Here is a 15,163-nt window from a genome sequence, read left to right as displayed (position 1 = left end):
ATTTAAATTCTCACCATCAGCCTGATCACCGTCTGCTGAACTGATAGTCTCAGGGACTATGCAGTGACTCAGATGGAGTTTCTCTTCCAAGTATCATTAGAAATTCTCTCTCCAAACAAGCGAGGATTCCTTTAGCAACCTCAGTTCTGTTATGGAAGCATAGCCGGCATACAGGATAATCCTAGCTTCCCCTGAAAAGAAAACACAGTTAGGGGCACCTGGGTGGCTCAGTGGGTTAAGCCTCTGCCTTCAGCTCAGGTCATGATCTCAGAGTCCTGGGATCGAGTCCCGCATCGGGCGCTCTGCTCAGCGGAGAGCCTGCTTCCCTCTCTCCTGCCTCTCCATCTACTTGTGATTTCTCTCTGTCAAATAAATAAATAAAATCTTAAAAAAAAAAAAAAAAAAAAAAAAGAAAACACAGTTAGGACCATTCTCTTTTCCTGATCTGAGATGGGAAAACCTTGCAAAACTGGATTCATCCCTGAGAAATATCATTGCATTAAGTCCTGTTTAATCAAAAACTAAGGCTCTTGGCATTTTTTTGCGTATCACCGTGACTGCGCAGCTAATTGGGGTGAATAAGTAGAACAAGCTTAATCTTCTGAGATTCATAATCTGGATCATTTATTATATTTGGGCACATCAATCATACACACACAGGGTGCTTTTATTTTTGTCACACCAATTTAATCATCCAATTGCTTTTCTCTGTAAATGGAGTGAATATTTGAATCATGCATATTCTCAATTCTCTGCCATATGAGTTTTATTAAATCCCTGGATGTTTGCTTTTCTTTTAAAGCCAAGGAAACTTACCTTCGGCAATTTTTGGAAACTGAGAAGGAAGAGACAGGAAGATAGGGAAAAATATATTTGCCCTATGGAACTGGGACATCCATCAGGAAGTACCTCTAAGAAGGGATTTAAACCTGGATTGGACACGCGTCTGTATGACGAAGATGATTTGGACTGGTTGGAGCAGGTAAAGGCAATAGGACATGCCTGTTTTCTTTCAAGTTCCTCCAGCCATGAAACACTAAATGGAAACTTGATGCACTGTGTCTACTAATCAGTTTTTTCTCTAATATCTGAAAATATAATAAGAAAATAATAGTCAATAGCTTCCCAGTTGCTTGCTATGTCCCAGGCACTATCCTCAGCAGTTAACGTATGTCAGCTTTCACTGACAGAGCCTTGTCATCCTCAGTGTAGGGGGAAGGAAACCGAGGCACGGAGAGGCTGAGTAACTCACCTGAGATAGAAGAGCAGCTTGAAGACCTGGGCTTCCAAGCTGCCAGGCTGGGCTGCTCACTGATGTTATACTGTCTCTGGGTTATGGAAATCTGTGTATTAAGTCAAGTGGAAATACACAGCTCATGTAGTCTTTTTCAATGCAAAGTCCTGGATTTGAGTATTGCCCCCTAGTCACCAATCCTTTGAACTCATTGTCAATATCAGAGCATTAGGCTAGAGGTGCCAGTAAAGGGACATTTTGGCTCATTCTTAGCCTCTGGTTGCTGTAACGAAAGGAGGTATCCCCAGAAGTGTTCTGTTGCTCCCAGCCCGTTTCATATCACTTGCATTATTTCTTCTTCGACTTCTCATTTTGCTGTCCTTTCTTTGAAATGATGCAACCGAGTAGGTCACATGATGGGTGTGTTCTTTACAGATGGAGGATTCAGAAGACACAGTGAGACAGATACGGGTGTTCACCGAAGGCATCAACAATCTAACGGTAAGTCTGTAAAACGAAGTTAAAATGTTATTCTACAGGGGCACCTGGCTGGCTCCGTTGGTGGAGCGTGCGATTCTTGATGGGGTTGTGACTTCGAGCCCTACGTTGGGGGTAGAGATTACTTAAAAATAAAATCTTTAAAAATGAGAAGAAGTTTAAAATAAAAATGTTATTCTAAAAAGATATTTAAAATAACCCCAAAGGACTGCATGTTTTAACGGAGCGTGTGTCGTGCCGAGCTCCTGCTTCCTGTTTCATGACCCCATCCCCTTGTTTTCCAGCGCAAGTTAAAGGAGGACGACATGTTTCGGGATTTTGCCGCCCGTTTCCCCAGTGCCAGCATCACTGACGAGGACTCCAATGTTTAATCTGAGCACTTGGACGAGCATGAGGAGCCCCTTGGCTTTCCTCCACCTGATTTTTCAAACAACTCAAAGAATCTAGAACAAACAACAGATTATATACAATTGATCATTCCACCTTCTCGGAAATAGACACAGAGGCCTGGGTTGCGGGGGACAGCGTGTGTCTATTCCGAAGACGCCATGAAAAATGAGACACTGGTGAATGAGAGTGTAGTGGTCTGTCCTCTATTTAATGTAAAAATCTGTGATATATTTAAAGTGTTGCATTTAATATGAGTGTTTTACTGTAGCGTTTCACGTTCCCATTCAACAGTACCCAGGATTTGGGGGTCAGGAAGCAGTGCGTGGATGATCTCGTCACATCAGTGTGACAACACTGTAGCTGTCAGAATAGGACAATACATGCTTTCAAAATCCGTATGTGGAATTTCCTCAAGTGTTCCACGTGCCTGCTAAATGCCAGCGGCCACCTCCACTTGCCACCTCTTGTCCTATTTTATATATTTTTCTAAATACGTGTATATATTTAGTACATAGAAAATAGAACTTTTATTTTGTGACATACAGGAGATGATGAAAAGCAAATGCAGTGCTCCAAACAGTCATATACCAAGTGGTCCTCGAAAGGTTGGGATGATCTCTCCTTCTCCAAGCTGAATTTTAATGATATTAAAAATGAGTTAATATTGATCATCCCAACTAAATTAGGGTATATGAAATGCCCCTTCTCTGATGACACATCACCCAGTTAATTGTTGAAGAGTTGAAAGTTTCAGCCTTCATCTTGGATCCTTTAGCCTCAAAAGGAAGAACACCAGGGACATTTGAATACTATTAACTCAAATGAATTCAGAAGTTCCCCCCCAAATTTGTAGAAATTTCTGAAGAAATCAGACCCAAACAAAAACCTTCACAGTATTAAGCTGCTTATTTTCCTTCTTGCTGAGTATCTCATGACATCAAAATACTAACCATCTACCTACTGTTATTAATTGTATATTTCTCAGGCTATCAGTGGATGGGATTTTGTTATGTTAAGCTGAATATGCATCTGAACATTTCGTCTCAGAGTTCAGTAACGCTGAGGCTGCACAATGAGTTTTAGAATGGCTATATATTGATGAGAAAACGTAATTCATGTTTTTAGCACAGGGTCCAGATGACATTTATTTCTAAAGGAAATAGCGGTGGCAAAAACTTACTGTGTTTATCATTATTTTTAGGGGTAGTCGAAAAAATAACCTATTTTTTATTCACTACTACACTTCCCACGATAGCCAACATGGTAAAGACACGTCACAAATTGGTGTGGGGAGAGGCAGTTCAGTATGTGCCCATGGATTTGCTTATAAATTCTATTTGAATATCAGTGGTGTGATCTTGCAAGTTCTTAGCAGGTTACCAAGCTTTTCAGCAAGGGCCTATAATACCAAATTACTGTTTATTCGTGACTAAAATGATCTGATGCTAATAATAATCCTTTACTCTCTACTATTCATTGTCTGGTAACTGTATTGGACTCTTACATACTAGTATTGTTTTTAATGTGAACATATGTCACCATTTGAAAAACAATTTCTTATTCAAACCTGGTTAAAAAAAATATGCCAGAAGACTGTTAGAGATGCCAAATATTCTTTATTCAGGGCAGTGTAACATAACTGATGATATGTGATAAAGTTAAATATTTTTTTGATGAGATATATTTTATTTACAAAACATTGTGCACTGCTGGTTTTAACATATGAAAAGAAATAAAGTCAGTTGATAATTGTCTCCTGTTTTTATGCTCTGTGACTTTATTTTCCTTTGTGCAGAATACCCAGTAGGCTTTATTTCTGACCTATTAGAACAGTGACACAGATGCTTTATCATTTGCAAACTCCCATAAATTTCATGGGGGAGGGTTATAGCATATATTGACAGGTAGAAATTTGAGGGCTCTGAGGAATTTCTGTACAAAAGGAAATAGGCAGCTGGACTGGGTGGGGCGTAAGGAATCCTAGCAGAGGAGTTATTAGAAAAGCAAAGGGAAATGACTCGCCATCAAAGTTGAAGAAGTTTGTTTTAGAAGGAGATGTATATTCCTTTAAAGAACTAAATACTGTCTTTAAGTAAAATTTGAAAAGCGGAAACCTATCTTGGAAGAGATTGCCCAATATTAGAAGTGGAGTGAACATCGCTAGAGAAGAACAGATGTTTTGGTGAGAGTTAATCATCTCTAACTTAATAAACCAGCAGGAATGTGTGAATACAACACACCTCATTGGCAAACAGAGAGACCGGGCATGTTTGTTTAGCTGTGTGTCTATGTGCTCAGCTACGCCACGTCAATGCTGAGTCAGAAAACTGGGACTGCATTACCAGACATGACTTCACTGTAAAACACCGTAAAACTTCTCCGAAGAAGTCATTCTGCATGAGCTTCATACGTTCGATCTCCGGAAGCAGTATTGATCAGGTGAAGAGGAAATATGGGGCAAAACTCATCGCAACAGTTGCCTCCGAAGGACAGCAAAGAGGATTCCAGCATCTGTGAGGTTGTCAGCGAGGCTATAGTCCATGCAGCTCCGAAAGTGAGGGAGTATCTTGGATTCGAAGATCCTCTGAGCAATCTGTGCCCAGCTTCCAACACTCTGAACGAGATCTTCTTAATCCACTTCATCACTTTCTGCCAAGACAAGGGAGTGGATGAATGGCTCACCACCACCAAGATGACCAAGCACCAAGCTGTACTGTTCGGGGCAGACTGGATTTGGACTTTCTGGGGAGCCGACAAACAGATCAGGCTTCAGCTGGCAGTGCAAACTCTGCAGATGTCTTCCCTCCCTCCTGTGGCATCTCAGCCCTGTGACATGTCCCCTCCAGAATCCAGGGCAGGGGGGTCTTCCAGGAAGAGAAGTCGATTTGATAAGCTTGAAGAATTCTGTCACTTGATAGGAGATGACTGACTGGGCCTGTTTATCATCTTTGGGGTGCCAGGTAAGCCCAAAGACATCAGAGGAGTAGTCCTGGACAGTGTCAAAAGTGAGACCGTGCGGGGCCAGTTGCCAGGACGGAAGGCCGTGGCACAGTTTGTCCTGGAAACGGAAGAGTGTGTGCCCATCAGAAAGCTGCTGGGGAACTGTCTGAGTAAGAAAGATGGGCTGAGAGAGGTGGGCAAGGTTTATATTAGCATCCTCTGAACTGGACGTGGGCAAAGAGACTGTAAGGCAAAAAGGAAAAAGTATTTCAGCGAGCTCATCCACATGCATCATCCCAGCATGGGATTTTTTTTTTTTTTTTTCTCTACCCACCCTTCATTGCAAGAAAATAATCACCTGGATCAAAGCATATAATGTCATGACAACAGGGGGGGAAAAACCCTGCTCATATTGCAGGGAAAATTAATTTATTCAATAATAAAAATGAGAGGAGAGAAGAAAGTCAGCCTTGAAGTTTGATTTGCTAAGAAAAAGTCTTTAATTGTTTAATAAGTCTAGAACTGTAAAGTGTAAAATGTATTTTTACTGCTTGGGTGGGAGGTGGCAGGGTGGGGGATAAGCTGGTCCGTGAGACTACAGAATGGGATTAATTACACTGACAGCACCAGTCCGATTCAGGACCCCTAAACAAAACCTCATTCCCTCTCTTCCTATGAGCTCTGCCCTTGATCCCATCTCCTCCCCAGCTGCTTTTTCTGCGCACAGAGACTCTTGGTAGGATTCACTTTGGGACTTGCTTGAAGTGTCCACTTTCCCTATGCGTTAAACACAGTGACCCCTGAGGTGCCTGGGTGGCTCAGATGATTAAGCATCTGCCATCAACTCAGGTCATGATCTCAGGGTCCTGGAATTGAGACCCACATCAGGCTCCCCGCTTCTGCCTCTCCCTCTACTACTCTGTCTGCTTGTGCTCTCTCACCCGCCCTGTCAAATAAAACATTTAAAATAAATAAACAGTGACCCCTATAGCAATCCCTCGTAATGATGATTAACATGTATCCACTTATAAAAAGCATCTTTGCTTAAAAGCCTGGGTGGAATTGTAAGAGTAGTAAAAGAGAGGAAAACTAAGTGAAGCAAAAAGTGCTTAGGAATGTAAATGAAAGATTCATTCACATGATTGGTAAATGCCTAGTTTTATGTCAGGTGTTGTCCTACACCCTTCCAATCCAGTAGTAAGAACAAAGTCCCTACTCTTGGCGATTTCTCTTTTAATGATGGAAGACTGACAATTGACAAATATATGATTATATAAAATGCATCTTAAAAATATATCTAGTGTTATGTGAAAGCACGGATAAAGGGACAGTGAGTGAAGGGGGTACTACTATATATGGGATTTAGGATTTAGGTTAAGGAAGACCTCTGAGAAGGGATAATTGACCAGAGATCTGAATGAAAAGGGAGAGCATTAGTACAGAGAGATCTGGGAAAGAATGTTCTAGGCTTAGAGTACTGCAAAGGCAGAGCCTGAAATGGGAGCAGAGTCAATGTGTGTAAAGCAAAGCAGAGGCGGCTGGTGTGAATGGAGTCCAGGGAGCCCGGGAGAGAGTGATAGGAGTTGAAATTGAAGTACCCAGCAAATGAAACAAGCAAATCACCCTTGTGAGGACCCAATTTTATTGTGAGTGATAAAGGGACAGACAGACATGCCTTGATCAGATTGATCAGACTTACTCTTCAAAAAAAATTTCTCTTAGGCACCTGGGTGGCTCAGCTGGTTAAGCCACTGCCTTCGGCTCAAGTCATGATCCCGAGTCCCCGGATGGAGTCCCGCATTGGGCTCCTAGCTATGCGGGGAGTCTGCTTCTCCCTCTGACCCCTTCCCCTCTCATGCTCTCTCACTCTCTCTCTCTCAGATAAATAAATAAAATCTTTAAAACAAAAAACAACACCTCACTTGATTACTGGGTGGCGACTAGGCTGTAAGGAGGAAAGAGTGAAATCCGCGCCCATGGGAGCAGCTGGGAAGCTGTTAAAAGAGTTGAAGGTAAAGCATACAGCGTTTGCTGATGATTGGATGTAGGGATGAAATCTACCACAATTAATGCTGTATTTCCAAACATCTTAAATATTAAGGATGCAAGGGAAGAAATAAAGGCACACACTTTGAATGAGCCTGGAAGCTACCCTGACACTCAATGTTTCCTTGGCATATGTGGACCCTATCTGTAGCAATGCTGTGTCAAGGAAACTATCAAGAAGGTGGTTAGGGTATGGGGATGAGTTCAATTAATTTGAAGGAGATGATGCTTGTGATAACATTTTTCCATACTAAATTATAAGCTAACAATAATTTTGGGAAGTCTAGTACAAATTGTAAATATCCATGTTCTAAACAACTGGAAGATATAAATCAAAGACTTACCATGTCTTCTTTTTTTCATGAAAATAAAAATGTGAAGGTTTTGCTGATTTAAAAAATATTGTATTTTTTAAAAATCTGCATTCTGCTGTAAAAAAGTATGGAGATACAGAAAGTTAAGCCTTCGGGAGTCTCACCCTCTCTCCATACCCACTCTCTCCAGTTTGCTGGAGAGTTAACATTAAGAATATTGCTTAATTAACAATTCTGCTTAATTAAGAATTTGCTTAAGAAATTTGCATAATTAAGAATTAAGAATTTTGCTATTAACTAAGACGTTTTGAAGAAGTTTTAACTAAAAGTAGCTCTCTGACAGAAAGTCACTGGATTAATCTGGGTTTTAGATATAATAAAACCCCATTATAAAAATCCTTAATATTTAAAATTATTCCACGCAGCATTGGCTATAATTTGCAGGGCCATAATTTGGTAAGAAAGCTGAACAAAAAGTTTTTATCCTAAGTGAGCAACTGCACTTTTAAGAATTCTTCCAACTGAAAAATTATGTAATTCTTAGTGACCCCTAGGTACATGTGTTACTGTTTACACTGCATGAAACATATTATTGCCTGCTGACAGGATTGCAAATGAGTTCTTTTAATTCAGAAGGAACCTTACTGTACTTGATGTCTGGGAAAACAGTAAGTATTTTTCTAGGTCCTCTAACTCTGGTCATGTCTGTCCACTAACGTCTTAGGGAGATAGTAAGACAAAAAGAAAACACAGGAGGGCAGGGTGAGGACAGGAGTCTCAACTTCCTGCTCAGAAACCGAGAGATCCCTGAATATAAAGTAATTCTGTAAAGATTCATAATTCTTTTGTCCCTAAATTTGTATGGTATAGGTCTTGTAATTAATTCACTGTCCTAGAACATACAAACTGGAGAGTACAAAAATCACAGCTGTATTGACCATGAGCTTAATTCCAATGACCACCATTTATTTATTTTAAGATTTTATTTATTTATTTAGCAGAGAGAGATCACAAGTAGGCAGAGAAGCAGGCAGAGAGAGAGGGAAGCAGGCTCCGTGCTGAGCAGAGAGCCAGATGCGGGACTCAATCCCAGGGCCCTGGGATCATGACCTGAGCCAAAGGCAGAGGCTTAACCCACTGAGCCACCCAGAGGCCCCATGACCACCATTTATACTCTGCCTTCTGCAACATAACTACTTAAATCACAACAGCTCTGAGGAAGATCTTAAGGTTCCATTTTCGACGAAACTGAAGCTCAGAGATGTTAGATTTTCTCCAGAACACAAAAAAACAGAGCCTGGATTCAAACCCCATACCCATCTGACCAAAAGGCTGTACTTTTAATCTTAAAAACAGAGGAGACGGTAGCTCACCATGTGAAGACAGAAGCAGGGATTGGAGCCATATATCTACAAGCTACTGCAAACCATCAGAAGTGAGCAGAGAGGCATAAACAGATTCTCAGAACTTCCAGAAGGAACTGTTAATCTTAAAACTGTCAATTATTTTACCAGCAAAAATGAGTTTACTAGGGATTAGCAGAGACTTGCAGTTTAGGACATGAATGCTACAGCAAAACCATTGGCATGTATGGAGAACAAATGAGATGACTGCTTTGTTACAAAGAAGGGAGTTGGGAGGGGCTGTTATGGATGAAAAGTCCTAGAGAGTAAACTGGGAGTTTGTTGAGGCATGTTGCCTTTTCCTTAGCTAATCCTGACAGTCTCTTCCTGACTGGGCTGTTTCCTGCGGGGCTTAGTAAACTGGTATCCACTGGCAAGACCTGCAAGGTACTCTCTGTTCCTGGTGGGGTCTGTACTTGCTGGCTAGTGGTAGGATGTGAGAGCTCCCTCATCTGGCCTCTAGACTTCATTTTAAATGATATTTCCTTTTATTAATTTCTCCTGCTAACACCTGGATTTGGGGTTTTTCGCATCTAGAACTGGTGAGAGAATAAATGTTATTTTAAGTCACTCAATTTGTGGTACTTTCTTAGGGCAGCCCTAGGAAACTAGTCCATTTTACACACTGTACTTCTGCTTTGGAACAGTTATGGGATGGTAAAAGGCCAGGAAAGATGAGAATGGTGATTATCACGAATACTTGTCCCTATCTGCCAATTACCCTCCCCCACCCCCCAACAATACTGATTGATGTCCATAGCACAAGGAATGCTTGCACACACACTACTCTGGGACACCTGCACCCCCCTGCTCTACTTGGTATGCTTACCAAGAGTCAGTCGTGTTGGTTCCCAGTTATTCCTGTTACTGTAATTTTGTACTTTGGTTAAATATTATAGTACCTATTAAAAACAATAGAGGATAATTTTTTAATGGTTGTACATTAATCCATCCTAGGGTTGTCAAAATAGGTTTCAATCCAAGATGCCTCGAGGCAGGAAGACCTTGAACTCACCTCCTTTACAGACACACAAATCTACAACTTTTTATTGAAATAGAGGAGGGCAGAAAAAAAAAAATCTCATTTTAAAAATGACCATTAGGGGCGCCTGGGTGGCTCAGTGGGTTAAGCCGCTGCCTTCTGCTCAGGTCATGATCTCAGGGTCCTGGGATCGAGTCCCGCATCGGGTTCTCTGCTCCTGCTTCCTCCTCTCTCTCTCTCTGCCTGCCTCTCTGCCTACTTGTGATCTCTCCGTCAAAGAAATAAATAAAATCTTTAAAAAATAAATAAATAAAAATAAAAATGACCATTATTGGGGCGCCTGCGTGGCTCAGTCATTAAGTGTCTGTCTTTCTCTCAGATCATGATCCCAGGGTTTTGGGATTGAGCCTCCAGCCCCGCTTGGGGCTCCCTGCTCAGCAGGGCGCCTGCTTCTCCTGCTCCCCCTGCTCATGCTCCCTTTGCTCATGCTCCCTCTTGCGCTCTGTCAAATAAACTTTTTAAAAAATCCTTAAAAAACGAAAGAATGACCATTATTTTTGAGGTCTTGATGAGGTCTTTCTGTAATTCTAACCTGATCTACAAAGGAGCTAACGAAATCATTAATAACAGTCACAGCCTATGCACACAGGGCGCTCACTGTAGGCTAACAGTTCACCCAGAGCTTTCGCTATATTTACTTGATTAGGATCAACCCAGCCAAGAAAAAATGAAGTCAAGTTTTAAACAGAAGTAGTTTGGCTAGAGGCCATCCTTTTAACTACTCTCAGATACTGTCTCGTTCTTAGAGTATATCACTTGCACCAGCTCAAGACTTCTTTAAACCGAGAAAGTGTGGAAAGGCAGCAATGGCAAAGGAGCAGGGCCCTAAGGTAAACTGCCAGACTCTTGTGTCATCTGAAATCCCAGCCAGATCACATTTGCCTTCTGTAAGCCACATTTTTCCCCATCCCTTACAGTCCTCTTTGGACTCACTGCGTATGTATGTATGTATGTATGTATGTATTTAAAAATTTTGTTACCTTTTTGTTTTCTTCTATTAGTTTTTCCTATTTTGGGGCTATCTTCTTGCACATAGAATATAGAATTATTTTTGATGGTGCTTTTAATAATTATGAAGCCTGGGATGTGTGTATTAATCTCACCAGTTTGGTCTTACGCTGTAGGCAAGTCTATAAAAGAATCCGAATCCTAAGGTCACTTGTTGAGGATGGAGTCAGAACAGAGACAAATTATTAGATGGAAGTTAACTGGTACCAAATTATAATTATCTAGAGTAGTTATTTTCACAGGAATATTACCTTCTTCCAAGGCGTACACTACCCTAGTTTTGGTATTGCATTATTGGGCATTGCCAGATTTTGCTTCTTTAAAACCCTACTTTTATATGCCAGCCGTCCCCTTCTAATGAATACAGTTTTTTAAAAAATACGTGTATGTTAATGTGATTGACTAAACTGTCACATACCTGTTCTCTGAAACTAGGAGACATATAATCTCTCATTATATATGTATTCAGTTAGTTTAACCTACTTACTTATTTCTAAGTTCATATTATTTATTTCTTATTTCCTCTAGTTCTCAGTTATCAGTGTCTTCTCCTGTACTGACTTCCATCAATAAAGTTCTGAAAACTATTTTAACTTGGGAAACATTCACCACCTTACACTGGTTCAGCTTATAATTTTTCAACTTTATAGTGGTGAGAAAGCAGTACACATTCAGTAGAAACTGTTCTAGGAATTTTGAATTTTGATCATTTCCTAGGCTAGCATTATGCGGTATGAGCTTGTGCGATGCTGGGCAGTGTCAGTTAGGTATAGCCACAGAGTCATGAGGATAAATAACCAATATACTTAACAACCAGTCTGTACCTTATAACTATTCTTTTTTTTTTTTGTAACTTTCAGTACAGTATTCAATAAATTATATGACATATTCAGCACTTTATTATAAAATAGGCTTTGTTTTAGAAGATTTTGCTCAAATGTAAGCTAATGTAAGTGTTCTGAGCACATTTAAGGCAGGCTAGGCTAAGGTATGCTGTTTGGTAGGTTAGGTGTATTAAAAGCGTTTTTAACTTATGGTGTTTTCAACTTAAACAGAGTGTCCAATAAACCCATCATAAGTTGAGGAAGATCTGTATTTCAAAATACATTGTTACTCTTCAACAAAATGTAAAAAATTTGCTAAAAGTCTAAATCCACAGAAATTTTTAGTGAAGGAAGTGTGCTATTAAAGAAGATCCTTACCAGAAGCTTTGCAGAAACAGTGCAAAAATATTAGGTAGATTTGGTGTTTTTCATTTGAATAGCAGCAGCTTTATGAGAGGTCAGATTTTACATCGGTTGCAATTCTGCTTGTGTTTCTTTTTTTGTAGGTTTTTTGCTTTAAAATTAAAGATCATATTCATATTTAAAATACTAAACCATTTTATGTTCTATAGGCACTACCTCCTAGGACAGAGAAAATGACTGTTGACCAAGATTGGCCTAGTGTTTATCCTGTTGCAGCACCATTTAAACCTTCTGCTGTACCTCTTCCCATTCGAATGGGCTATCCAGTAAAAAGGGGGGTGCCCATGGCAAAGGAGGGAAATCTAGAACTATTAAAGGTAAGGTCAATTGCTGATTCATTGGCTAAGAATTATTTCTAAAGAAATGCTGGTCCTCTTCCCACTCCTACACTGCCTTGTACTTGAGGGTTCAGTATGTAGCAGCAGGTATTGTATTTTAGTTTAAACTTTTTTTCAGGTAATAATGGATGATACATTCTGATTGTCCATGGTAGAGAAGACTCAAAGAGTCCTGAGCATTTAAGAATATAACCAGTTGATCCTATGGCTTCCTTTCTGGCTTTTTCTTTTCTATTGTATTTTTTCTACCTATATCTTTCAAGTGGAACTCAGAAAAATGAAATGACCTAATTTGAGATTGAGAATTGTGACTGAAATTTACTTTTTTTTTTTTGGTAAGATTTTATTTATTTATTTGAGAGAGAGAGGGTGAGGAACCATGCACACAAGAGAACACCAACGGGGCAAGAGGCAGAGGGTGCAGGGCTTGATCACGGGGATCATGACCTTAGCTGAACACAGGCGCCTAAACAGCTGAGCCACTGAGGTGTCCCTGAAATCTACTTTTAAAGATTTTTATTTATTTTTGACACAGAGAGAGAGAGCACAAGTAGGCAGAGAGGCAGGCAGAGACAAAGGGGAAAGCAGGCTCTCCACCGAGCAGAGAGCCCAATGCAGAGTTCAATCCCAGAACCCTGAGATCATGAGCCGAGCCGACGTCAGCGGCTTAACCCATGGAGCCACCCAGGCACCCTTGAAATCTACTTTTAAAGAGATTCTAAAACTTTCTGCCCAGAAAAGTAGAATATCATTTAATATTGTTATAGTCCTTCAACTTCTTTATTTCGTGAAGCAAAATATGTCATATTCAATGCTTCAGTTGGTAGCATCTATAATGATTTATGAACTATAAGCTTTTTTTTGAAGATTTTATTTATTTATTTTTGCAAGATAGAGGGAGCATGAGCAGGGGGAGGGGAGGAGCAGAAGGAAAAGAAGACTCCCCACTGAGCAGGGAGCCCAGTGCAGGGCTCAATCCCAGGATGACCTGAGCCGAACACACACACTTAACCAACTGAGCCACCCAGGTGCCATGAACTATAACCTTTTTAAAGAAAATATGAATATGTTTTGCCTGAGAAGGCATATCTTAGATGGTTCATGTTATATACGGTAAAATTGTCATAAACTGTGTTTTCCACTCTATGAGAATCTTTTTCTTCTTTTTTTTAATTGGAAGTATAGTTAACACACAATTTTACATTAGTTTCAGGTATACAACGTAGTGGTTTCACAAGTTTTTGTGCTATACGGTGCTCACTACAAATGTAGCTAGCATCTGTCACCATACAGCCCTATTACAATATCATTGACTATATTTTCTATGCTCTACCTTTTGTCCCTATGATTTACTTACTCCATAACTGGAAGCCTTTATCTCCCACTCCTCTTCACCCATTTCTCCCATCCCTCCATGTCCCTTCCCCTCCAGCCACCAGTTTGTTCTCTGAATTTAAGGGTCTGTTTCTGCTTTTTGTTCATTATGTTTTTAGATTCCACATGTAAGTGAAATCATATGGTATTTTCTTTTTCTGACGTACTTCACTTAGCATAAGTATGCTACTTTTATATGCTACTTTTATATGCATCGCATATATATATGTTTAGTATTGAAAAACCGAAAAACAAAAAATAAATTGCTAAAAGATGGTAGGTAAAAAATGAGATGGTAATATGGAGAAGGAGTTGACTGCTGCTAGAGAGGGGTAAATGAAATTTGGAAATCTGAATGTTTCAAGGGATAAAAGAAAACAAACATTGAAGAAATTTATCATTTCTTTAAATGAAAGAAGGAAACTTAGTTTAGGGGTGTTTGGATAGCACAGTGGTTGAGTGACTCTTGATTTTGGGTGAGGTCATGATTTCAAGGTGGTGCGATTGAGCCCCACATTGGGCTTCGCACTCAATGCGGAGTCTGCTTGAGATTCTTCTCCCTCTCCCTCTGCCCCTCCCAGCTGTGTGCACACATGTGCACGTTCTCTCTGTCTCAAATAAGTAAATCTTTAAAAAGCAGTTTCTACTGAGGGTTGCTGGGGGGAGGGGGTTTGGGAGAAGGGGGTGGGATTATGGACATTGGGGAGTGTATGTGCTTTGGTGAGTGCTGTGAAGTGTGTAAACCTGGTGATTCACAGACCTGTACCCCTGGGGATAAAAATATATGTTTATAAAATGGTTTTCCCTTGGGAAAAAAAAAACATAGACCAAAAAAAAAAAAAAAGCAGTTTCTAGAACAGTATGAATCCATTTATGTAAAATCATATACATGTATCTGTTTTTTAAAGAGATGTCTAGAAGGATGTTAACCAAAGTGTTAAGACTGTAGAACCTTGAATAATTTTTAGTCTTTTTGTATTCCAGGGAAATTAAGATGATTAAACAATAATCTGTGTCCTTGAGTGCTTTTAGTTTTATAACTAAAATATGTGTACCTGTAGATTTTTGGCAGGAAGAGTACTATAAGAACAGCATTTTTCCCCCCACAACGGCCAGTCATCATAAGATACATCATGAATCTATATTTCCCAGAATTCATTTATTGAATTCATAACACATGTGACATAGAATTAATATTGTAAAAACTAGATTTTATTTATTACAAGGTTTGTTGTGCTTAGGATTTAGTTTTATGAAATTTTTATTTTATGTTTTTGAGGTAGTAGGTGAATTTATCCTTTAAATTTCTCTATTTTAGATCCCCAATTT

General features: G+C 39.8%; 1 protein-coding gene and 1 pseudogene across 2 annotated transcripts in view; both read left to right on the top strand.

Annotated features, from left to right (window-relative positions):
* LOC309870264 (liprin-beta-1-like) overlaps nt 1-2,221 on the top strand; it is a 67,138-nt gene extending 64,917 nt beyond the window's left edge. Inside the window, exons 27-29 of the mRNA XM_082742446.1 lie at nt 803-982; nt 1,670-1,735; nt 2,017-2,221. Coding sequence (XP_082598572.1) covers nt 803-982; nt 1,670-1,735; nt 2,017-2,103 — 333 coding nt within the window. The 3' untranslated portion in view covers nt 2,104-2,221. The remainder of the gene's footprint in view (nt 1-802; nt 983-1,669; nt 1,736-2,016) is intronic.
* A 292-nt stretch (nt 2,222-2,513) lies between these two features.
* On the top strand, nt 2,514-5,331 carry LOC309870119 (rab15 effector protein pseudogene; annotated as a pseudogene). The gene has a single exon. The product of its transcript is annotated as a rab15 effector protein pseudogene (transcript).
* The last annotated feature ends 9,832 nt before the right edge of the window (nt 5,332-15,163 follow it).

Source organism: Mustela nivalis (genome assembly GCF_964662115.1).
Source record: "Mustela nivalis genome assembly, chromosome: 7".
NCBI classification, from domain to species: domain Eukaryota; kingdom Metazoa; phylum Chordata; class Mammalia; order Carnivora; family Mustelidae; genus Mustela; species Mustela nivalis.
The sequence above is the reverse complement of the archived record's forward strand: the minus strand, read 5'-3'. Positions and strand labels throughout refer to the sequence as shown.